This window comes from Brassica oleracea, chromosome C8 (genome assembly GCF_000695525.1).
Source record: "Brassica oleracea var. oleracea cultivar TO1000 chromosome C8, BOL, whole genome shotgun sequence".
In the NCBI taxonomy this organism is placed as follows: Eukaryota; Viridiplantae; Streptophyta; class Magnoliopsida; order Brassicales; family Brassicaceae; genus Brassica; species Brassica oleracea.
The window spans coordinates 24,082,240-24,106,898 of NC_027755.1; the positions used below are offsets into that span (position 1 = coordinate 24,082,240).

Consider the following 24,659-nt stretch of genomic DNA (forward strand, 5'->3'; position numbering starts at 1 on the left):
ATAAGTTTTGTTGAAGGGCAGAAGCCACCTCCAACAATAAAAACTCTGCAGGTCACCTAATATTTATTGACAAAGGCGTCTGTAACGGTATTTTGCCGTTACATATGGTTGGAAATGGAAGATTCGCTTCTGCAAGCTTGGTTTGCAAACCGGGAGTATACACTAGCAGAGTTTCGATTCTATTTTAGCTTTTAAATAAAATTTAGATCAAACTTGAGAAACAGTCACACAAGGTATAAAGAGATTTTTTGAAATGAATAATTTTAACATTATTTCAAAAAAAAAGTGACGGGTTTTAAATTTTGGAACATAAATGGACCAGACACATTTCAAAAGTCATTTAATAATTAAACCTGTAATGTTCATCCATTTGTATTAAGAATATATTGAACAAAAGTAGTGTTTTCCATGTTTTTTCTCTCATGTCTTTACCTAGGTATGTTGCAGAATCCTTCGTTAGTGTCGGTCGATCGGTTTACATTGCCTAAGCAAATTTATAATCTATACCTTTTTTATATTTTTTTTATCTATTCTGTCCTATTGATTGTCGAACTTTTTTTAGTTATATAAACAAGCTATCACTAATTGTGTATGAATGCATACTATTATTTAAAGAAATTTTCAAATTCCAACATAATGTCCTGAAAGTATTATAACTGAAAATGACTAATAAATATTATTTTAACTATAGAAACTTCATCAATTATTTATTATAAACATGAGTAAAAATATAAAACTAAAAAAGTCTCATTTGATTAGATGTCTTTTTTTTTAGATGTCTTAATCAACGGTTTGGTGGTTCTTCCAGCGGCCCAGCCATTCGTACACTCTTAGCCGTGTTCTGAAGCGCATAGAGCAGATTTTTGGAGGTTTTAACGGTGTTCCCACGGATGTACCAAGAAAATGGCGGTAGATTAAATGGAGGATATGGCTCAAAGTATTGATTTATTGTCAATTTTGACCCAATTTTTCCTTGGCCACCGCTACATTTTCTATATTCTTCTGGACTCTTTGGTAACCTGTTTTTGCACAAGCGTTCTTGATCTACATATAAAGGCTCCACTTTATAGTTTCCCTCGAACACTTTCATCAACATTACTTTCTCTTTCTTATATTTTCCCTGTCAGTATGATGAGTTAAGTACAAACACAAAGGTGTGTTGATTCTTGTCAGAGATGCTTCTTACCGTAAGATCTTTTCTGTTTTCTTCCACAATTAGATGTAACGGGATACGTACAGAAGTCAGCGAAAAGAAGTCATAAACCACAGATCTCTCCACCTTGAAAACCTCCCTTGGACCATCTTCCATCAAAACCTTTTTTGATTTGGTTATCTTGATAATAAACAAAAACAATATCACAGTCTCATCTATTGCTATATATTGAATACCACATTGGAAACATATAATGATCAGAAAAGAAAACCATGAGGTCGCGCCACTTCTTCTCATCCAAAAACGAACTGCCGTGTGGATGAATCAACCATAAGTAGATTAATTCAGGCGGCGCTCCCAAGGTAATTTCTAAGTTCATATGGTAAACACCCTTCTTAGTTGTCACCTTCAAAGATCAAAAATATAAGAGACTTTAAGGATCTTGTTCTTGATTTTACCAAGCCAAACAAAAATTGGGTATTATATTTTGTTTGGTAATTTTTTTTCTTACCTTGACCTTGGGAGGGGGATTTTGCCAAGGATGCTTCTCCTCTTCTTCATGCCAAAGTTTTTCTTGTCTAATCTTCTCCTTTTCATCATAATATTCTTTTTTCTTCTTCTTCTTGGCAGGAGCATTATTTTTAGTGTCTTTCTCTGACACCGACTTAGATTCGACATTTTCAGATCCCTTGGCCTCGGCCTACATTCACAAACAGAATAAAAAAGTGCTTATATATCTATTTGACTTCCTCAGGTCGTCTGATCGATGATATAAGCTGACCTTAAGAGGCTGTTGACTGTTCTTACTGATCCAGCTACCAAATCCAGGGAATACACCCATTTTCTATTCGAAAGTTTAGCCTACCAAAACTGATGAGAGCAAGAGTAAAATGTTGATTTTAAAGCTTGTGTCTATATATAATGGTTTCTGTAATGTTAGTTAAAGTATATTCTGCATCTTTTTAGCAAAAAAGAAAAGAAAGAGTATATTCTGCATCTTGAGAGAATGTTGTACGTTAAGTTTTATGCATGGCGAAATAATGAAGTGGGCAGCTCATTTCTCGTGAATTACATGACGTACAAGCCAGAACTTTTTTGCATCCTTTGCTGCCACTGTTTAAAGTTTATTCCGTAAAACTTGTCAGGCTGAAGTCCGTTTATGTTGCTAGTGTTCAATCCAATTCAAGCTATAAGCAAGAAGCGAATTTATTGAGTTAAAGATTGAAAGAACCGCAAAAATCCTGATTGAAAAATCACAAAACAAAAGCGATAAAAATAATATAAAGTATGAAAACATTTTAGAAATTGGTAAAGAAATAGACGAATTGGTGGAGTCGAAATTTGATATCTTTCTTTAACTTAATAAATAGCCATAATGTGTAACGGTTTGTGTGCGATTTTTTTAATCCCAAGATACAGCCACGATGAGACAGTTTGCAACACCCCGAACAAAATATGTGAACTCGAAGCTAAAGATAACAATAAAAGAAAGAATATTCTGGAAATATTCATGTTTATATCGCGAGAGAGGGAATATATATTTCGATGATTATCTGGAAGTTTTCGCTGAATTATCTTGATACATCCAAACTTTTAGATTTATCGAAATGAATTAGACACAATCCGTTAGGATTTATCTAGAAAATTATACAAAACATTTAGTATGAATTTGCTCCAAAAAGACTCAATACCCAATCCCAAGCCCGTTCCAGTGGTACGTGTGTAGTTTGCATAATGGTCCCTCTCCGTCTTTTTCCATAGTATCTTCACAAGCTATTGAACTTTGATAAAAGTGTCTCCTATTTATACTATAAAATTTTTCTTATCATAAAAAATGTGAAATTTTTTATTCTTGCATTTTATTTAAATGAAAGGTTTTTCATTTAAAACCCAAAAAATATTTGATCCACATTTCTTTTTATATTAACCTAAAATTTTACAAATCCCCAAAGCTTACAAAAATTTAGTTCTTCCTTCCTTGATTCATGGGTTTGACACCGGAGTTTTCAAATGTTATTTTTTGGATTCTTCGATCCAACCCAACCCGACCCGGTAACGTCCAAGTAAAGTAAATGGAACAAAAAGAATAGTAATAAGAACTGTGTAACTCTCCATTGACAAAGGCGTCCGTAACCGTATTTCGATCATTAAATATGGTTTGAAGTAGAAGATTTGCGGGAGTAGACACGAGTAGAGTTTCGATTCTATTTCACTTTCAAATTTATTTAAATCAAACTTGAGAAATAGAGTCACACAAGTTGAGAAACAGAGTCACACAGGAACAGTCACACAATTTGAGAAATGAGATGACGCAAGTGTGTACCATCAGTTATAGGTTGGAGTCCTCCCAGAACTAATTTATCATTTCTTGGCTAATTTTGAATCCAAGTGATTAACATGGTTGGCTGTAACAGACGATCGGTCCCTCTTTGACTTTAGTCGGAAAGTATTCCAAACTTAGATCATACGGTGTGATAGGTATCACTCTATAGTATGAAGTACGTTTTTCTGGAAGCTGACCAGATCAGTCGATAGAGCTTTGATAAGGACTTTTCAAGGGTTCAAATCAATGTAGTATTTTAGATGTCAATCCATTTCTAAGTGTTTCAATTCAATGAGAATACAAGTTCATTCTTAAGCTAAGTGCATCCAATATAGTGAAGTGATTAGATCAAACTATCAAGACTCTAACACAATTAACTAGCAAACTTTCAAGCAAATGGATAAAAGAGAAACCATGGGTATAGGAATTTGAATTTAGATGACTAAGATTTAATCTAAAATGGCAAGCTTCAATCAACACATTTCCCTAAGTCTAGATAATTCTAAGCTAGTTCTTTGTCATGACAAAATCTCATTTACTCTCATTGATCAAACATCAAATTTCTTTGGTTTGTGTCAATCAAACAATCATTAAGAATAAATCATTCAACTATCAAAACTCCCCTAACATCAAATGTCTTTGGTAGGGTAAGTTAAGAGCATGTTGAGTTGGCTCAGACATTTCATCGAACATCTTTCAGGCGATGAAATGTCTAGATTTCTAATATGAAATGGCCAACTCTAGATTAGCATTAAAATCACTCAATTAAGAAAGAAATATATTAATCTATTCTATACATTCTAGATCATCCTAACCCATGAATCCAAAAATGACTACTCACTCATTATCATGATAGACACTAAATCATCAGTTGATCTAAGTCTAAACATGATTAATGATTAAACAATCAAGCAAACACAAATATAATGATCATCACTTAATCATCCTAATCATCCTAACTTATGAATCCAAAGATGACTACTCACTCATTATCATGATAGACACTAAATCATCAGTTGATCTAAGTCTAAACATGATTAATGATCAAGCAATCAAGCAAACACAAATATAATGATCAAGATTAGATCTTTCACCCCAAAAGTGGTTTTGATTAGATAGAAAACAAGATAAGTCCCAACTTTGGGATAACAAGGGTATTTATACAACCACTGGAAAACCTAATGGTTTCCATTAAAAAGTCTAAAAAACCCTTTAAAAACACTAAAATTCGACAAGCTGAAAATGTGATCTGGGTAGAGGTCGGGTCGTCCAACCCGCGGTGGTCTATCCGTGATGGGTCGTCATTGGTCGTCCGCGCGGGTCGTCCAACCCGCGGTGGTCTACCAGGGTTGATATGCCTCTAGAAAATCGATCATAACTCCTCCAATACAGCTCCAAATGAGTTGAAACCACTTCCATTGGAAAGCTCACTCAATTTACTATGGCTTCCCAAAATCTTAGCAACTGAAGATATCTTTAAGGCCTTCACCCATGTTCATCTTTCACCTTTTTGCATCACAAATGTTTCTAACCACCTCAAAAACTCCATAGCACATTCCAGCACCTAATAAAGACTCATGCATGCATAATGCTATCTAAAGATGACTAAATTCTAGTTGATATGATCAAAATGTACAAGAATGAATGGCTAAAAAAATGAAAATATGCAAGATATCAAGCATTAAAAAGAAGTTGTAGAAAGTTCTCTTTTTAATGATAAACTAGGAGAAGACCTGCGCGTTGGCGCATGGTAAATTTATTTGTATATATTATCGATAATTTTTTTTATATATTTAATTATTTTATTTATACATATACAATTTTTTTGTTGTTATTATATAATTTCTTTCCGATGGACGGACCTAGGGATTTTCAATCCGACAAAATCGAACCAATTAAAACCGAACCGAAATAGAGAAAGTGGTTTGGACTTGGTAATACCAAATATACCGAATGGATGTCATTTTTTAAAACCGCAGTATATGGAAATGGTTTGGTATATAAACCGATCAAACCGAATAAACCGATCATTTAAAATATAGTAGTATAACTATATGTAAAGTTTATAATATAATTAAGAATATATACATAATTTATTTTATTAATTTGATTTTTAAATTGAAACGTTGTTTTTAGTAACTTAATATTTTGTTTTAAGTTAAAAGTTATATTTTATTTTTGTCAAATTAAATAAAACATAACGTTTACCCTCTTGTTAACAAATATGAGTGTTTAGATTTAGTTATTTATAATATTCTGGATTACTAATTTCTATTATGTAAAAACTATTATAATTATTAACTTAATATGTTTACTAATTATTTTAAATAGTAAAAACCGAAATATCTTCATGTTATATAAAAACTAGTATCTAATAATATAAATAAAATCCATAAAATACTTTTTTTTAACCGAATTTATGGTATTTTGGTATTTTGATATAAAACTGAATAAACCGAAAACCGACGGTATATAAACCAAACTAAACCAAAGTAAATATGGTTTTAATATGGTAGCTATTTTTCATAAACCAAAATATCGAAAAACCAAAAAAATCAAATCGAAACCGAACCGATATCCGGATTGAACACCTCTAGATGGACCGTATCATTTTTTTTATTAAAAATGGTGGAACTAAACTATGATTAATATATTATTGGTTAACAAATTATGACACAAAAACATTATTTTTTCCCCCAAACACATTTTTGAAAAAATTGAACAGTATTGTTTCCACAGTTGAATTATTTTGACATTTATCTTCCATATGGTTATGAAAAGTTTCAGATCAACCATCGAATTGATACATGTTATTTTAATGCTTTTAGTTGTTTGATTAAGAAAAACTTACATTTTTGTAATTTAAAGTCGTTTTAAAAAATTCAAAATATAACATATAAAAAAAATCAAACATATAAGAAAAATAAAATATATAAGGTTTCCTTATTTTTGTAATTTTAAGTCGTTTAAAAAAAAATTAAATATAACATATAAAATTTCCTCATTTATGTAATTTCAAAGTCATTTAAAAAAAATCAAAATATAATATATAAGAAAAAAAATCTAATTTTTTATTATATGGTTAATGTGATTGTTTAATATTTTTAATAATATAAAATTAAACAAAAATGAAGAAGGATGCAAAAATTGTTATCAAATCTTTATTATTCATTGTCATTAATTGTCATATATATGTTAATCATATTATGTAATTCCGTAGCTTTTATTTAAGGAAAGAATACATATTTCTTATATTTTGGGTTATATAATGTTGTTAGTATATTTTTAAACTATACTTCATGTTAGATGCTCTAGAATTCTTTGAAATGTAATTTAGAAGGTATTTAGAAGTGCCACATAGGATTATAGTTTTTTTTAATTAATACAAAATTAGGGTTCTAATTTTTTAAATGCTTCTCAATTAATATATAGGGGATTTAACATTTTTCAGAAAATATCTTATCGGCCCTTTTAAAATTTTGGAATATTAATGGACCAGAGGACGACATGTTTACAGGACAAGGGTGGTTTTGTAGAAAGAGTGGATCGGTAGATGTCATGAGGGGGCAATGAATCTTCGCAGAAGTTTGTCACCTCTGCAGGATGAATGTGAATCACTAATTTGGGCAATGGAATGCATGAAGACCCTCCAATATTCTGATGTAGTTTTTGCGACGGATTGTTTCCAGCTGGTGAAGATGGTGTCGACACCTAAAGAATGACCTGCTTTCTCTACACACATGGAATAATTCAAGCGCAGTAAGACTTTCTTCGCTCACTTCCGGATCAGACATATTCCTAGAGCACAAAATACCTTGACGGACAAACTTGCACGCGGTGCAAAGAGTTCTCCTTCAGCTTTGGTTTACGTCGATTCAACTCCACCGGTTTGGCTCGCTAGACCAGTTGGAGATTCTAGTTAGTCTCAAGTGATGTTGTCAAAAAGAAAAAAAAATAATGGACCAGACACATTTTAAAAGACGATTAATAATTAAGCCCGTAATTTTCATTCATGTGTTTACGAATATTTTATTTGTGTATGTTCATTGAACAAAACTAGTGTTTAAAACTAGTGTTTTCCATGTTTGCTTTTTTCATGTCTTCACGTAGGTTTATTGCGTAGTTCGTTAGTGTCGATCTATCGGTTTACATTACCTAAGGTAATTTACAAACTACTAGGGTGTCTTGCAGTAAAAAAAACTTAAAATATTTTTTAACAGATAAATATAAATTATTATTATAAAACAAATTTTTATTAATATTATAAATTTTTTTTTTCGTATCAATATTTTAATATAAATTTAATTTAATTAAACATAAAAATTATATTTAAGAATATACATGTATATATTTGAAATTATAATCTTAGATAGATTTTTTCTATCTATTTATTTTAATTAAATATATTAAATAAATTTGTAAAAGTTGCATAATTACCAAAAATTAAAATTAAACAATATTTATAAAATTTGTAGATATATAAAAAATAATGATTTTACGATTAAATTTTTATAATTTTCTAAAAAAAGTGTATACATTTTTGAAAATTTTAATAATAAAATTGTATAATTTAAAATTATATAATTAAATTATATTTAGAAATTTATAATGTCATATTTGAATATATTTATTTTAATGATGATTTATGAGTTATTCTCATATTCTAAAAAATATAAATTGACATTAAATGTAATATATGAATTATTACTATATTTTAAAAAGTTTACCAAAAATATAAATTAACATTAAATGCAATTGTCCATGTTATATTAAGCTATAAGACATGTCATCAATTTCAGTAGTCATGTCATATTTTTTGTGTGAAATTGATCGTAGAAAAGACATGTGACAAAATCACTTCGCAAATATAGTCTAGGGGATACCTTTTTATATATTTTTTCTAGAATTATTAAACATATAACTTTTTTTTTCAAATAATCCAATCTCATCAACGGTTATAAAGGACACTAAATTTAAAACAATAAAATATATATTTTCTTGTATTTTGTTCTTCCACAATTAATCAATAAACTTATGTAGTCAAATTTGAACTATTGTTTGTGTCAACTGATAACAAATCCAACACACTTAATATTTCTGGCGACATGTTAGATTGTAAATAATTTTAAGTATTCTCAGTTTTTTTTACAAAAAAAAATCAGCTGCGGTTACCTATAGTCAATAATACGTGATAAACAATTTTTGTATGTTTGATGACAATTTTCTATTTTTCAAAAATTAAGGATTTCAATAAACTTTATATTGTTTGTCTTATGATTCGTCGAAAAGTCTTTAGCTAAATAAACAAATGATCACTAATTGTGTTTGAATGCATACGAATGTACGATCTTTTAAAGAAGTTTTCAAATTCAAACATAATGTCCTGAAAGTAAGTATTATAACTCACTTTTTCAAAAAAGTGTTATAACTGAAATTACTAACAAATATTATTTTAACTATAAAAACTTCATCTACTTTATTTTTTTATAAACACTAATAAAATATAAAACTAAGAAAGTCTCATTTGACGTCTCAATCTGGCATATTCTTCGGGCAGCTCAACTCAACCTTTCGTACTTCGTATAATCTTAGCCGTGTCCTGAAGTGCATTGAGCAAATTTTTGGAGGTTTTGATGGTGTTCCCACGGATGTACCAAGAAAGCGGCGGTAGATTAAATGGAGGATATGGCTCAAAGTATTGGTTTATGATCAATTTTGTCGCAATCTTTCCTTGGCCACCACTGCATTTTTTATATTCTTCTTGACTTTTTGGTAACCTCTTTTTACACAACCGCTCCTGATCTACATATACAGGCTCCAGTTTATAGTTGCCCTCGAACACTTTCATCAACATTACTTTCTCTTTCTTATATTTTCCCTGTCAGTAAGCTGAGTTAGGTACAAAAAAAGGTGTTGATTCTTGTGAGAGAAGCTTCTTACCGTAAGATCTTTTTCGTTTTCTTCCACAATTAGATGTAACGGGATAGGAATAGAAGTCAGCGAAAAGAAGTCATAAACCACAGCTTTCTCGACCTGGATGACCCGCCTCGGACCATCCTCCGTCAAAACCTTTATTGATATGTTTTTCTTGATAATAAACAAAAAAATATCACAATCTCATGTATATTTAATACCAAATTGGAATCATATAATGATCAGAAAAGAAAACCATAAGGTCTCGCCGCTTCTTCTCATCATAAAAATGACTGCCCCATGAATCAATCAACCATAAGTAGGTTAATTCAGGCGCCGCTCCTATGGTCATTTCTAAGTTCATATGGTAAACACCCTTCTTAGTTGTTACCTTCAAAGATCAAAAAATTAAAGAAATTTTAAAGATCTTGTTCTTGATTCTACCAAGGCAAAAGGATTTTTGGGTATTATATTTTGTTTGGATATTTTTTTCTTTACCTTGACCTTGGGAGGGGGATTTTGCCAAGGATGCTTCTTCTCTTCTTCATGCCAAAGTATATGTTGTATCCTCTCCTCTTTTTCATCATAGTGTTCTTTCCTTTTCTTCCTCTTGTTAGCAGGAGCATTACTATTAGTGTCTTTCTCTGACACCAACTTAGATTCGACATTTTCAGATCCTTTTGACTTGGCCTACATCAAGAAACAGAATAAAAATGTGCTTATATATCTATTTGACTTCCTCAGGTCCTCTGATTGATGATATAAGCTGACCTTAAGAGGCTGTTGACTGTTCTTACTGATCCAGCTACCAAATCCAGGGAATACACCCATTTTCTATTCGAAAGTTTAGCCCACCAAAACTAATACTTACCTGATGAGAGGAAGAGTAAATGACGATCTAAAACTTGCGTATATATATTATGGTTTGTGGAATGCCAGTTAAAGTATATTCTGCACTTTGAGAGAATGGTGTACGTTAAGTTTTATGCATGGCGAAAAAATGAAGTGGGCAGCTCAATTCTCGTGATTACATGACGTACAAGCGAGACCTTTCTGGGGAAAGAGAAGACCCAAGTTCTCAGAAAAATGAAAACCCACCAAAGTGCATGTTCGGTTTTTGGTAGAGTCCAATATTTTTTTCAATGTTTAATCAATGGCAGGATCTATGCGATTGTCCTCCCTCGTCCATTGCTACAAGTATAGAATCTTCTTGTGTTTTTGGTTTTAAGCGGTCACACAAATGTTCGTCTATAAACAATGGCTCTACTCTCCCAGAACCCTCAAACATTTTCATGAACATTGTTTTCTCTTCATTATATTTTGACTGCTCTTGACAATAAAGGGAGAAAAAAAACAATTTGAAGTGGTGAATACAGAACAAAATTAATGATTCTTGTGAAGATATATCTTACGGTGAGATGTTTTCGGTTTTCTTGTACAATTAGATTTACAGGGAATGTTCCAGCCCACCACAGGAACTTCCAGGCCGCAGCTTGCTTCACCTCCACGGTCTGCATTGGTCCTTCCTCCTTCAAAACGTTTCTTGATATGTATTCCTGTTTTGGGATTAAGAAAATTGCCTCAAGTATTCATGTAATACTATTTTTTAATCATACAAGACAGAGACCATGCAAGCACCTTGATGTTCTTGAAGTATCGTTTGTTATCTGGATGAGTGAAAATGTTGTAGACTGATTCAGGAGACAATTCCACGTTGACTTCTACATTCAAATGTGCAAGACGAACCGTTTTGTGTTTTCACCTGCAAAATCAATTTTGTTTGAATACTACCTACTTTTATGTTTTGAGAAATTTTTGGGCCTCTGATCATACCTGAACCTTAGGAGGTTGATCAATCCATGAATGATTATTTCTCCAAGCTTGTAATTGCTTCTCTAACTTCTCCTCGTCTCTAGTCTGATCATGAGTAGTCTCTATCTCTGTCTCAAGAGTCTTAACCAAGCTTTGCTCTTTGACATTCTTTAATCTCTCTTGAACTCAGCCTATAACAACAATAACATAGCATTTGCCCACGCAGTAGAGACCACCGAAGAGAAATCCGGGTGATCAATAAGGTGGTGGTAGAACTTGAAAGGTTTTCGTCGGCGTCTGCAGAGAGAAGGGATATTAACAACACATGGAGCGTGGTCGGATTGGTCTGGCTGTAAGAAGTCCGCGAAAGAATCTGGAAAGGCAGTAGACCAATCGAGGTTGACAAGAGCATGATCAATCCTTTTGGATATGGGATCAGAGTCATTGTTGTTCCACCAAGTGAAGGGAAGGCTTTTTGCCTGACACTCGAAAAGCTCAGCATCTTGCATAGTACCGACAAGGTCATCAATACCGGAGGGGTCAATAATCGAAGACGGATAGCCTGAGTGATGACTTAAGCGGATAATCTGATTAAAATCTCCGAGAACAGTCCATGGGGAGCTGTGAGCTAAGGTAGAATCATGTATGTAGACAAGCTCTTCCCATAAGGCAATCCACTCTTCAATAGTATTAAAACCGTAGACAAAAGTGACTGTGAAATTTACATTCTCCGCCATAAGAAAAACTCCACACGTGACAGCTTGTGGAGACGATTTATAGATGAAAACACGGACAGAAGGATCCCATACCACTATAATCCGACCAGAAGAGTGATGGTCGTAATTACCAAAGAGTCGCCATCCATGAGGAATAGCATTATTAATCCTACTTGCATTATTTTCTTGAACATGCGTTTCCAAAAACGCTCCGAAAAGTGGTCTCTGGATATTAATCCAGTTTTTAACCATGGAGTGGCGTCTATCACTGTTGAGACTCCTAACATTCCATGCAAAAAATTTCGACATAGATAATTTATAGAAATTTTGCGAACTTGCGGCCACACTTCCGGCGATCAACCAAGAAGAAAGGTGCTTCATGCTCTGATTGGTCCGCTGTCCCCAATGGAATAACAGATCCTCGCATAGCATTATTTACTGAGGTAGCGGCCTTAGTCCCTGCCCTCAACATTTGAGTTTCCTGATGTCCTGATAAGACTGAATCTTGAGGTTCTGTCCCAACGGCTTGGTCTGAGCAGCCATTCCCGGCAACTGAGTCTTGACCAACCGAGGTTCCAGCAAGTGAGTCTCCAACAACATCTCCTGTAGACAAACCTTCAGCCGGAATTTCACCCTCCTCTAAGTTTTGTTCATCTGTAGTGCTCTCCTTTTCACCCTCTTTTCCTACAGAGTTGTCTGCGTGAGTAGTGTTAATAGGAGGGTTTCTCCGAGCACGACCAGTCCTCGGATTGTTTCTCTTTGTAACCCTCTCTGTCTCTGGGCTAACAGAGCGATTCCTTCCTTCCATTGTTCCAGTGGCCAGAGAACAGCACTTGGTACGGAGATGACCATACTTACCACATGACTCACACTTTAGGGGGAGCCATGGATAGGAGACTGAGATCTCAACTTCTTACCATTAGAGAAACCCGAGATAATTTTTGACGGGAGTTCTTGCGTAAGGTCGACACGAACATAGAGCTTCGCAACTTGGAAATTTTCCTTCCGCTCAGTTTCAGGAGCGAGGGAGTCTGGCTTTCCTACTGCTGTCGCTAGCCTGCTCAGGCTCTCGCGATTGAAAATCAGATACGGCACTCCCCTAAGCTCAACTGGTACCACTGTACTTGTAATAGGAGCTTCCTCAGGTGTGAATTCAGGAGACCAAGGAGCAACAAACATTGGATAACCTGCAATGTTCCAACACGTCCTAGCCAAGAGCTGCTCCTTAGTTTTAGCGTTGGTGACCTTGAGTAGGAACTCCCCGTTACCCACATTATGCACAAAGATTCTTGGACCTGTCTTAGCCCAGATCGCATTTATAACACCAATAATGTGTCCCATTGAAGGCCAATCCCCGTGGAACCTTGCATAGATAAAATCACGGAGCTCTTCCTTAGCTGAAACGATGTTCTCGTCAGGAATGAGGACGAAAGGAACACCTGAGATGTGTTCCACAGGCGTTCCGAGCTTATTGGCTCTGATGGTTTGACCACCGGGGCTGCAGTGTTTTCCTTCACCGCAACTGGTGTGACTGCCCCCTTTCGAGAGCCCTCGACAGGGGTAGTAGTGAAACCTCCCTCAACAGCTTCCGTAGAGATCTCATCAGTAGATGCAGGAGAGATAGCAAGCTCACAGAGAGCAAGAGACGAAGTAATCTTATCCTCAGGGAGCGAAGTAAGCGGAGGAGCGAGATGACTCGAGATAGTAACAGCCTTAGAGTGGGCCGCTGAACCAAGTGACAGAGTAGGAGTCTTCGCTACCGCCGCAGCGGCAATTTCAGCATCAACGCACGAAGCGCTGGCTAGAGAAGACGTCTTCTTAAGGGTTCGGACAGAAGCTGGTGGCCCGGAGCCTGGCCATCTTCGAAGAGCCGTGGAGGAGGTTACGGGTTTTCTTCTTTTTCTTAGGAGGCATAGCAGAACGATTGAGAGAGATGGGAGAGAGGACGACCAATTTCTCACCGGATCTAGGGTTGAGAACCTTATCTCCTTAAAGTCGCCCTTTTTTGAAATATCTCGAAGGTACTGAACAATTCAAGCTGGTTCATCGCATGAAACTTCTCAAATCGGACTTCAGACAGCTCAATGAAAATCACTTCAGCGGTATCTCTGGTAGGGTAAAGCAGCAGTCATGCATTGTGGAGAACCTTCAGCGATCTCTCCTTACTCAGCCTGATCCCGTTACAGCCTCAGAGGAGCACAGAGAGCGAGCAACCCTAAACATTCTACTCAATGCTGAACAGAAATTCTTCAGGAAAAGATCTCGTGTTTGAGACAGAAATACCAACTTTTACCATAAGATAGTCTCTCAGCGTAATGTTTGCAACCACATCCATTACCTTGTTGATGAATCTGGTCAGTTCTTGGGGTCTGCTGATGACATTAAGGCGCACGCTGCCTCTTATTTTCAGAACATCCTAGGGCAAACAGATATGCATGTCTCCTCCGCTTCTCTAGACATATTGGAAGACCTGCTCCCTTTCAAATGTACTGAGCTGCAGAAGGCTTACCTTAAAAGAGATGTTATAGAAACGGAGATCAGAGGTACAATTTTCACAATGCCCCTGAATAAGAGCCCTGGTCCCGATGGTTACTCCTTTGAGTTCTTAAAAGCCTCTTAGGAGACGGTAGGAGGTGATGTTGTCACAGCAATAGCTGAGTTCTTCAGGAATGGTCGGTTGCTTAAAGATCTAAATACTACAGTCATTGCACTCATACCAAAGACGACCTCATCCTGCAAACTTCAGGATTATCGGCCTATAAGCTGTTGCAACATCGCTTATAAAGTGATCACCAAAATCATCGCGAATAGGCTGAAACCAATCCTCAAATCCTCCATCAGCAGAAGCCAGTCTGCATTTCTGAAGGGGCATAGCTTAGGAGAGAATGTTCTCCTCGCAGCTGAGATTATCCGAAGATATGAGTCTCCTAATTGCAGCAGAAGTAGCATGCTTAAAATTGATATACACAAGGCATTTGACACTATCTGCTGGGACTTTGTTACCAAGATTCTTGAGGTCCAAGGGTTTCCTCCCATCTTCATCACCTGGATCAAGGAATGTATCACCACTCCTCGATTCTCCATTGCCATTAACGGAGAGCTTGCAGGGTTCTTTTTGGGGGAAAAGGGGCTTAGACAAGGTGATGCTATTTCTCCATACCTCTTCATAATGGTTATGGAAGTTCTTTCCAAGTTGCTCGAACATGCGGCTGAGGACGGTCACTTTCGTCTGCACCCGCTGTGTTCAACACCAACAGCCACTCACCTACTATTTGCGGACGATCTCCTTGTGTTTACTGATGGCTCACGTCACTCCATCTCTGGTGTTAAGAATGTTATGGCCGGGTTTAAGGAGTGGTCAGGTCTTGATATGAACTCTGAGAAATCAGAGATATTTTTTGGAGGTTACTCTGATCTTGAATGTGCTGTCATCAGTGATATTTATGGGTTTAAGAGGGGTACTTTCCCTACTCGATATCTGGGTGTGCCCCTAAGCCCGAAGAAGATTAGCAACGCCGCTCTGCAACCTTACCTGGAGAAAATTACGAAAAAACTCAATTGTTGGACTGTAAAAGTCTATCGTTTGCGGGAAAGGTCACTATGGTCTCATCTATCATATATGGCATGGTAAACTTCTGGAGCTCAGTTTTCAATTTGCCAAAGAGATTCTACGCTAAGGTTGATGCCTTGTGTGCGTCTTTCCTTTGGAAAAACAAGATGACCACTGCTTCGGGTGCTCGGGTGAGTTGGGAAAACATATGTAAGCCAAAAAAAGAAGGAGGTCTTGGCCTGAGGCGGCTTGATGAATTCCAGGAAGTTTTTGAGCTTAAGAGGGTCTGGAACCTTTTCTCTCAATCTGGTTCTATTTGGGTGGCCTGGCTCAATAACAATGTTTTCTCTGGCCGGAATTTTGGGTAGTATCGACGTCGACTACTTTCTCTTCCTCGGTAAACAGTATGTTGAGGCTTAAACCAAGGCTAAACAGCCTTATGAGGTGTCATATTGGAGATGGAAAAGCTATAAGTTTCTGGTATGATTGGTGGACTGATCTTGGTCCATTAATAACAATCTTTGGTAACAGAGGCGCTCGGGTTTTGCGGATTCCGTTAAACTCTACTGTCTCTGCAGCTGCGCCGAACGGCTCCTGGTTGCTTCCTCGTGCAAGGTCCGATGAAGCTGAAACTTTGCAGGTGGTACTCTCTACAATGCAACCACCTTCTGATTTGCGTGGAAAAGATGTTTTCCTGTGGCGAAGTGGTCATTGTTCCTTTACTACTAAGTTCTCTTCTAAAGCAACTTGGGAATTTATTAGGCAACCTGCTCCTTTGGTTCGATGGAGCAAACTTGTCTGGTTTAAGGAACACATTCCACGATGCTCTTTTGTAACATGGATGATAATGCTCTCTAGGCTGCCTACTAGGGATAGGTTCCTATCATGGGGAATGTCAGTCTCAGCTCTATGTCCGCTATGCTCCAATCCTCCAGAGTCGCACGCACATCTCTTCTTTGGCTGCCCTTACTCGGTCGCTGTTCGGTCTCACTTCTCATGCTGGATGTTCACAGCTCCACCAGTTTCTCCTGATGCGGTTCTGCGCATGCTTGATCAGGCTCCTTTTGTTTCTTGCTCGGGTGTTCGGTCAATTATCAAACTCTTGACACAGGTTGTAGCATACAGTCTATGGAGAGAGAGGAACCACCGCATCTTTAGGCAAATTTCATCTTCCGAAGCTGCGACAACCTCCAAAGTAGATCGTTCAATGAGGGATCGTCTCTTGTCATTCCCTCCCCCACGTGATGGTGCAGTTTTTTTGTTGCAGCTGTACTTTTCCATGCACTCTTTGTATCCGCCTTAGATCACCTTAGCCCTTAGTTTTATTTTCTAGTTTCTCTCCTTTTGTTTCATTGTTCAACAACAACATTGTATCCTTTCAAAAAATGGTAAGCTTAGCATGTTACAAAAAAAACAATAACATAGCACATAAAGCATGATCCAACTAATCTCTCTTGAAGTTCTGTATTTGATTAAGCTTCTTGAGATGCTAATGACTGTTTAACCTTGAGAGGCTCTTGAATAGTCTGATTAATCCAGACCACAAATCCAGGAAACACATCATTGTTTTTAAACATATTTACGAACCTGACACCGGTCTTCTCCACTAAAGACTTCTTTTTGTACTGTTCATTTATTTGTATAAGAATATATTATTTGTGTATGTTCATTGAACAAAACTAGAGTTTTCCATGTTTGTTTTTTTCATGTCTTCACCTAGGTATATTGCGTGGTCCTTCGTTAGTGGTCGGTCTGGCGGTTTACATTACCTAAACGAATTTATAAACTATACCTTTTTATGTATTTTATCCAAAATTATTAAACATATAACCTTTTCATAAATAATCCAATCTCATCAAACGGTTATAAAAGACGAAAAAATTAAAACACTAAAATATAGTATTTTACTAGGGTTGGTCCGCGCTAAGTGCAGAATGTGATATATTTTTTATTGCTTAATATATCAATTCTTGTCTTTGGTTCACATGGTTAGCTTATTGTTTTTTTTTTTTAATTTGTTTGGTATTATCTGGAACCGATTTTTTAGATGTTATATTCGAACGCTTGAAGTGTAGTAAATGTCTCAAAAGCGTTGTAGGATTATAATTTGTTATGGGTCTTGTGATCAAAGATTGGTTGTTTATTTTGACTTTCGAGTAATTCGGTTGACAATATATATCTAAACTTAAGTTTCAAAAAAAAAAAAAAAAATCTAAACTGGAAATTTTATAAATTAAAAAAAAAGAGAAAATATTAACAGAAATCGCATTCAACTTTCTAAAAAAAATTCGCATTGAAGACAATAATATTTTCATCGAAAATATATCTAAAAAGACATGATGAGTTTTAGTTAAAAATTGACAAAAAAGGGAAAAGTAATTTCATTTAGAAGTTTGAAAATAAAACAAAATGACTGTAGCTATCTTTTAATATATATCTTGTTAGTGAGAGATCAAACATCCTTTTGAGTTTTGAAAATAGCGTAATATATGATGTCATATGGTTACTTATAAACGTCATTGTGGTAAGTAAATCTAGATTGTAAGAACTTTGTATTAAAATTCGAAATTTTGATTTAAATAACTATATAAGAAAAATAGTTTGAAATTATTTGTTCTTGTGAAAAATTAGAGAAGTACAATAAAAACATAACATTAACTACGAAATTAACTCTCTGAATTCTCATAACAGATGATAGTGGCAACAGCAGACTCTGGCATCAGACTATCAGAGAGTTAAAACTTCAATTTTATTTACGTTACAATTCAAGTAGTGTGAATGTCACGTGTTCTTTAATCCTTTTGCAGCCTTTTCTTCTTCCAACCCATATCTCAAAAAGTGTTACATGCAGCTGATAGAACACATGCCAGTCAATGGATGGTTGTGTCCTGCTAAAATCACCTCAGCAACATCGTAATTTTTTTTAAAAAAATTGGACATGTTGGTGTATGAGTGGCAAAAGTGGTTAGAGGCCATGCATCCGTTCAAGAAAATTAGAGAATCCTAACACAAAAACATAAGTAAATAAAAGGTTTAGGTTCTAATGATGGTACTTATTAATTATTCCAACATACATCAGTTACACACTTGAGATGATCATTTTTTTTTTTGGAACACACACACTTGAGATGATCACACATGCATCATTATTACTAACTGAGACTTACAAATCAACACACACACACACACACACACAAACAGATACATATTCTCTGAGAATCCTCTGTTTTGGTGGAAGAGGAACAAAAGCTTTTCCTCAGCCAAAGCAGCTGATAGGGTCCTTGCAGCTCTTTGAAGGGGCCGGACTGTGCATGGCCACTCTTCCCACCTTTGGAGAGGTAATGCTGATGGTATTCTTCAGCTTTGTGAAATTTCTTTGCCGGTAAGATCTCGGTCACAATCTTCTTCTCCAAATTCTTCTGCTGGTTCCAGTGCCGTGCTTAGAACAATCGGGGCCTAAGGCAAATATAATTCATTTTAACAAAACCAAATTCTACATAGAGAATAATAATAATAACAACTAAATAATAATATAAGTAATATTAGTATAATAATAATATTTTAATATAAGTTGACAAATAAAACTGAGTTTTTGTTATTTCATAATTTGAAACTATTTTATGAAAAAATTATAAAAGCTTTAAATGGAAAGCATTATATGTTTTGTTATTAACAAAACCAAATTTTACATAGACAAAAAAGTTTTCAACATTAATTAAAGCAGAAGTTAAAGCTCATAACAACAAATGAGAATATAAATGGAGGTTTGGTTAATTAAAAACATATTTTGTGGTGACTATTATCATTTTATTTGTGTAATAAACTGTAAATTTGGGGTCCCAAAATTAACAGATATGAGAAGGGGCCTGAGACCAATGTCTCAAAATCAAAAGGGTAGGCACGCCTTTAGATTCACCAGGCTTGACGTTCCTAGCCTCCCAGTACCGCAACAGACTCGCCTCCACAACCGATGAACACCTACCGGACTTCAAATCAGAAAAACACCCTTGAGTTAGCCATCGCAAACTCCTGAAGAGGTATACTAACCTATTTATACCCGAGATTAGAGAGCTCGCCGACGGTAACGACGCATTGAAGAACTCGTAGTGGTCAACTGAATTAATGTGAAACCATAAATCGATCCGTTACTTAAACAGCGTGGATAATCGATCGTCGGTCGCCGCCAGATCGAAGTGAAATGAAGAACACAAATAAGTTCATCACCACGGATTAGGGTTTGCGTATAATTAGGTGGTCGCTGGGCCGCAAAACTGAGAGCAAGCCCATGTGAAGCCCGGCGAAAGCCGAACGACGACACGCTGCTTTTCATTAATCAGACACGTGTCAGATGCTCAATGACCGAATTAGTGACATGTCATCCTATACAGACACTCTAAGAGAGAAGGAAATACAACTTTATATATAAAGATTTTTTCTTCCATGATTATTCAATGAACTTGTGTAGTTAAATATTGAACCATGGTTGTATCAATTGATAACAAATCCAACGCAATAATATTTCTTGCAACATGTTAGATCGTAAATAATTTTTAGCAATCTCAATTTAAAAAACTTTTAAGCTGCGGCAGTTAATACTAGTCAATAATAGTATGTGATAACAATTTTATGTATGTTTGATAACAATTTAAGGATTTCGATAAATTTTCTATTTGTTGTCGTATTTGATTGTCGAAAAATCTTTAGTTATAAACAAATTATCACCGGTTGTGTCTGAACGTATCCTTTTTTTTTAAGTTTACAAATTCATACATGATGTCCTGAAAGTATTATAACCGAAAATGACTAACGTATATTATTTTAACCATAGACAACTTCATCAACTTTATTTATTATAAACACTAATGCAAATATAAAACTAAAAAAAGTCTCATTTGACTAGATGTCTTAATCAACGGTTTTGGTGGCATATAGAAATGTCAACCAAAGACATGGACCGCAGGCCTGGCCGTTAAGGCTTATTGTAGGGGGAGATTGGGTCTTTATTTAGTAAGCCCATAAACTTGCGGGCCTCGTGAGATAGTACTGTGCGCGATCGGGCCGAAAGCGGGATGGACCACAGGTTAACCTGCGGGATATTGAATATCCGCAAACAGAGAGAGAGAGAGAGAGAGAGAGAGAGAGAGAGAGAGAGAGAGAGAGAGAGGGGAAAGGAGGCGATTCGGCCTTAGATGTTCGCCGACGACAAATGGAGCTCCGATGACGGATATTTGAAGGTTGATGGTACTTCCGAACTACCATGTGTCTTCTATCTCCAAGAGTGGAGCTTCTTTAAGCCACCGAGAGAAGTATTCGAACTCACTTTTCACCGCGAAGACGAAGATCCAGCTCCGGCGATGGGTTCTTCAGCGACTGTGACTGCATGCATGTCACATGCGAAGAAAGATCAAACATGATTTGTTGTTGATTTATATTTTCTCGGGTCTAACACTCGAACTCATTATTTCAGGTGGGTTATCTTCTTCTTCTGGAGCTCCTTTGCTTCGATTCACCACCGGAGCTTCTATTTTTCTTAGATCCACTGCCAGAGCTTCTATTCTTCTAAGATCCACCACCGTCACTTCGCCTTCGCTGCATGCATGGTCGTCTTCTTCTCCATTTATCCTCTTTAGTTACTTGTTTTGTCACTGATATAATTTTATTGCTTGTGATGTTTGCTGTTTAGCTTAGTTTGATGTTACGTGAATGTGTTATGTCTCTGTCTCGGTTTGCTAGGTAGCTCAGTTAACTGTTGTTTGAAATTGTGAGTGTATTCTATCTCTATTTTTGTATTAAGTCTCGGATATGTATTTTTTTTTTGTAGGTGAACAAAGAGGCGGCTGGTGATGACCGTGAATGCCGGTGTAGGCTCAAAACGATATAGCATGTTATGGTGTTGACTTGATGTATGTGTTGAGTGCACACCGGGGTGTCTGGTCATTACCACCAGCTGACGTTATATAACAAATTAGTTATGTGCACTTGGAGCAAGTTGTAATGGACTACAAGAACAATATATAGCAAATTTGATACAGCTTTAATAGCATATGCTTCATGTATCTTTATTATGTGCACTTAGGTATGTAGTGGAGCAGCCTGAAGCGTCCTGGAGCAGCATTCAGCATCAAAAGCGTCCTGGAGCAGCCTGTAGCGTCAAGAAGCCTCCTGGAGCGGCCTGCAGCGTCAAAAAGCGTACTGATGCACTCCATTAGCGTCTGTCCCGCGGGCCGTCCCGTAAAGGATTGTGCACTTGGCAGGGCGGGATTGGGCAGCCCTTTTGGAGACCGCAGTCCGCGCGGAACTGACCCGCCGTTATCCGTGAAGGCGAGCCCGCTGCAGTACAGGACGGGACGGACCAACCTGTACTGGTATATTCTGTTGAGACTTGGAATTCTCGTCTTATTAGAGAATGTTTACCAAGTCTGACCAAAGGCGCAGGAGTATTCTTTTTGTAACAATAGATGACGTGGCAAAGAAGTCTGTGTTAAAAGAAGATCTACTCGAAATGAGATTTTCAAGGATTATGTGACGAGATTTGGGTTTATCCAAAGGAGTCGTTAGGATCATCTAGGTGGTAATAAAAAGGAGCTGGAGAGGTTTTTAGCTAGTCACGGTTTTGAGAGATCAGAGAGCTGGGTGTGAGAGTTTCTTATCAAGCATAATCAAGTATGCAACGAGAGTTGTGTTGCTTAGATTGATAGGTTAGAAAGTGATCAATGTTGATTCACAAGCTGCGAAGTCATATTATTCTGATTAAACAGATTCGTTGTAATTTGTTTTAAAGCTTTTTTAATAAAATATTGAATTTGCTTTATTCCTGGAGTTCATCTTTGCTCTAAATTCTTCATAATCTTCGGGCAGCTTAGCCGTTCTTATAATCTTAGATGTGTTCTGAAGTGCAATAAGCAGATTTTTGGAGGTTTGGATGGTGCTCCCACGGATGTACCAAGAAAGCGGCGGTAGATTAAATGGAGGATATGGCTCAAAGTATTGATTTATTGTCAATTTTGACGCAGTCTTTCCTTGGCCACCACTACATTTTTTATATTCTTCTTGATTTTTTGGTAACTTCTTTTTGCACAACCGTTCTTGATCTACATATACAGGCTCCACTTTAAAGTTTCCCTCGAACACTTTCATGAACATTACTTTCTCTTTCTTATATTTTCCCTGTCAGTAAGCTGAGTTAGGTACAAAAAAAGGTGTTGATTCTTGTGAGAGAAGCTTCTTACCGTAAGATCTTTTTCGTTTTCTTCCACAATTAGATGTAACGGGATAGGAATAGTAGTCAGCGAAAAGAAGTCATGAACCACAGCTTTCTCAACCTTGATGACCCGCCTCGGACCATCCTCAGTCAAAACCTTTCTTTTTATGTTTTCCTTGATAACAAAAAAAAGACATCACATTCTCATGTATTTCTATATATTTAATACCACATTGGAATCATATAATATGATCAGAAAAGAAAACCATAAGGACTCGCCAATTCTTCTCATCAAAAAACGAACTGCCCCCTGGCTCAGTCAACCATAAGAAGGTCATTTCAGGCGCCGCTCCTATGGTCACTTCTAAGTTCATATGGTAAACACCCTTCTTAGTTGTCACCTTCAAAGATCAAAATATCAAGAAATTTTAAGGATCTTGTTCTTGATTCTACCAAGGCAAAAAGATTTTGGGTATTATATTTTGTTTAGAGATTTTTTTTCGTACCTTGACCTTGGGAGGGGGATTATGCCAAGGATGCTTCTTCTCTTCTTCATACCAAAGTATATGTTGTCTCATTTCCTCTTTTTCATCATAAACATATTCTTTCTTCTTCTTGTTAGAAGGAGCATTATTATTGGTGTCTTTCTCTGACACTGACTTAGATTCGACATTTTCAGATCTCTTGGACTCGGCCTACATCAACAAACGGAATAAAAATGTGCTTATATATCCATTTGACTTCCTCAGGTCCTCTGATTGATGATATAAGCTGACCTTAAGAGGCTGTTGACTGTTCTTACTTATCCAGCTACCAAATCCCGGGAATATACGCATTTTCTATTCGAAAGTTTAGCTTACGAAAACTAATACTTACCTGATGAGAGCAAGAGTAAATGACGATCTAAAACTTGCGTATATATATATATATTATGGTTTGTGGAAAGTTAGTTAAAGTATATTCTGCATTTTGAGAGAATGGTGTACGTTAAGTTTTATGCATGGTGAAACAATGAAGTGGCAGGCTTGCAGCTCAATTCTCGTGATTACATGACGTACAAGCGAGATCTTTCTGAGGAAAGAGAAGACCCAAGTTCTCAGTAAAATGAATCAAAACCTACCAAAGTGCATGTTCCTTTTTTTTGGTAGTCCAATTCTTTTTTAATGTTTAATCAATGGTCGGATCTGAAATTTAAAATACCATAAACATTTTGAAGTTATTAATAAAAAAAATTTGAAAATTTTGGGGCTATGCGATTTATGTATAAACTAGGGCCGGGCAAAAAACCCGGATCCGATAAACTGAACCGAACCCGGTCCGAAAAAAATAGTATCGAACCCAAACCGAAATTGATTAAATATCCGAATGGGTTTAAAATTTTGGTATTTAGAAAACCGAAACCGAACCCGGTCCGAACTGAAGTATTTCGGGTACCCGATTATATCCGAAATTGATTTATATACCTATATATATTAATTATTTTTAGATTTAATATATATATTAAAAACATCAAAATATATAAGATACTTTTAATTTGTCCAAAATACTTATAAATATATACAAAGAGTCAAAAGTACATGTCTAAAATAGCTAAAGTATACTCAAAACACCAACAATACTTAAAATATCTATTGATTCTCAATCCAAATATTCAAACCAAACCAATTTATATGTTAATTTTAGGTACTTTGACATGTGCTATTCAAATTTATATGTAATATATTGTTTTGTTTATAGATTTTGAGAATTTAAAGTATATAATGAATTTTAAAATTTTTAAAATAATTTAAATGGGATATCCGAACCCGAATCGAACCCGCAAAGATCCGAACCGAAATTTAGAAATACCCGAATGGGTACCCGAACGCCCACCCCTAGACTATAAACTCTTTAAATTTTAGGGCCAAAGTGAATGTTTTATCCGGTTGTGCCATGAATTGGCACTGCTTGAATCAACAATAGGTAGTCAGATATTTTAGGGTTACAATTTA

At 36.0% G+C, this 24,659-nt stretch overlaps 4 protein-coding genes across 4 annotated transcripts; 1 reads left to right on the forward strand and 3 right to left on the reverse strand.

Moving 5' to 3' along the window:
• Nucleotides 1-635: 635 nt before the first annotated feature.
• LOC106307595 lies at nt 636-2,096 on the reverse strand. The gene is made up of 5 exons (XM_013744589.1): nt 1,935-2,096; nt 1,665-1,853; nt 1,425-1,559; nt 1,187-1,333; nt 636-1,120 (listed from the first exon to the last, which is right to left on the reverse strand). Exons 1-5 carry the CDS (start codon nt 1,992-1,994, stop codon nt 785-787), a joined length of 867 nt encoding a protein of 288 aa, XP_013600043.1. The 5' UTR covers nt 1,995-2,096; the 3' UTR covers nt 636-784.
• Nucleotides 2,097-8,854: 6,758 nt separating this feature from the next.
• Nucleotides 8,855-10,328, reverse strand: LOC106307596. The gene is made up of 5 exons (XM_013744590.1): nt 10,161-10,328; nt 9,888-10,079; nt 9,646-9,780; nt 9,417-9,563; nt 8,855-9,354 (listed from the first exon to the last, which is right to left on the reverse strand). The coding sequence occupies exons 1-5, from the start codon at nt 10,218-10,220 to the stop codon at nt 9,040-9,042; spliced, it is 849 nt and encodes a 282-aa protein (XP_013600044.1). The 5' UTR covers nt 10,221-10,328; the 3' UTR covers nt 8,855-9,039.
• A 4,020-nt stretch (nt 10,329-14,348) lies between these two features.
• On the forward strand, nt 14,349-16,770 carry LOC106309002. The gene is made up of 3 exons (XM_013746093.1): nt 14,349-14,460; nt 14,548-15,375; nt 15,836-16,770. The coding sequence occupies exons 1-3, from the start codon at nt 14,349-14,351 to the stop codon at nt 16,768-16,770; spliced, it is 1,875 nt and encodes a 624-aa protein (XP_013601547.1).
• A 5,417-nt stretch (nt 16,771-22,187) lies between these two features.
• On the reverse strand, nt 22,188-23,650 carry LOC106308274. Its single transcript, XM_013745425.1, has 5 exons — nt 23,445-23,650; nt 23,175-23,363; nt 22,935-23,069; nt 22,697-22,843; nt 22,188-22,634 (listed from the first exon to the last, which is right to left on the reverse strand). Exons 1-5 carry the CDS (start codon nt 23,502-23,504, stop codon nt 22,254-22,256), a joined length of 912 nt encoding a protein of 303 aa, XP_013600879.1. The 5' UTR covers nt 23,505-23,650; the 3' UTR covers nt 22,188-22,253.
• Nucleotides 23,651-24,659: the final 1,009 nt, after the last annotated feature.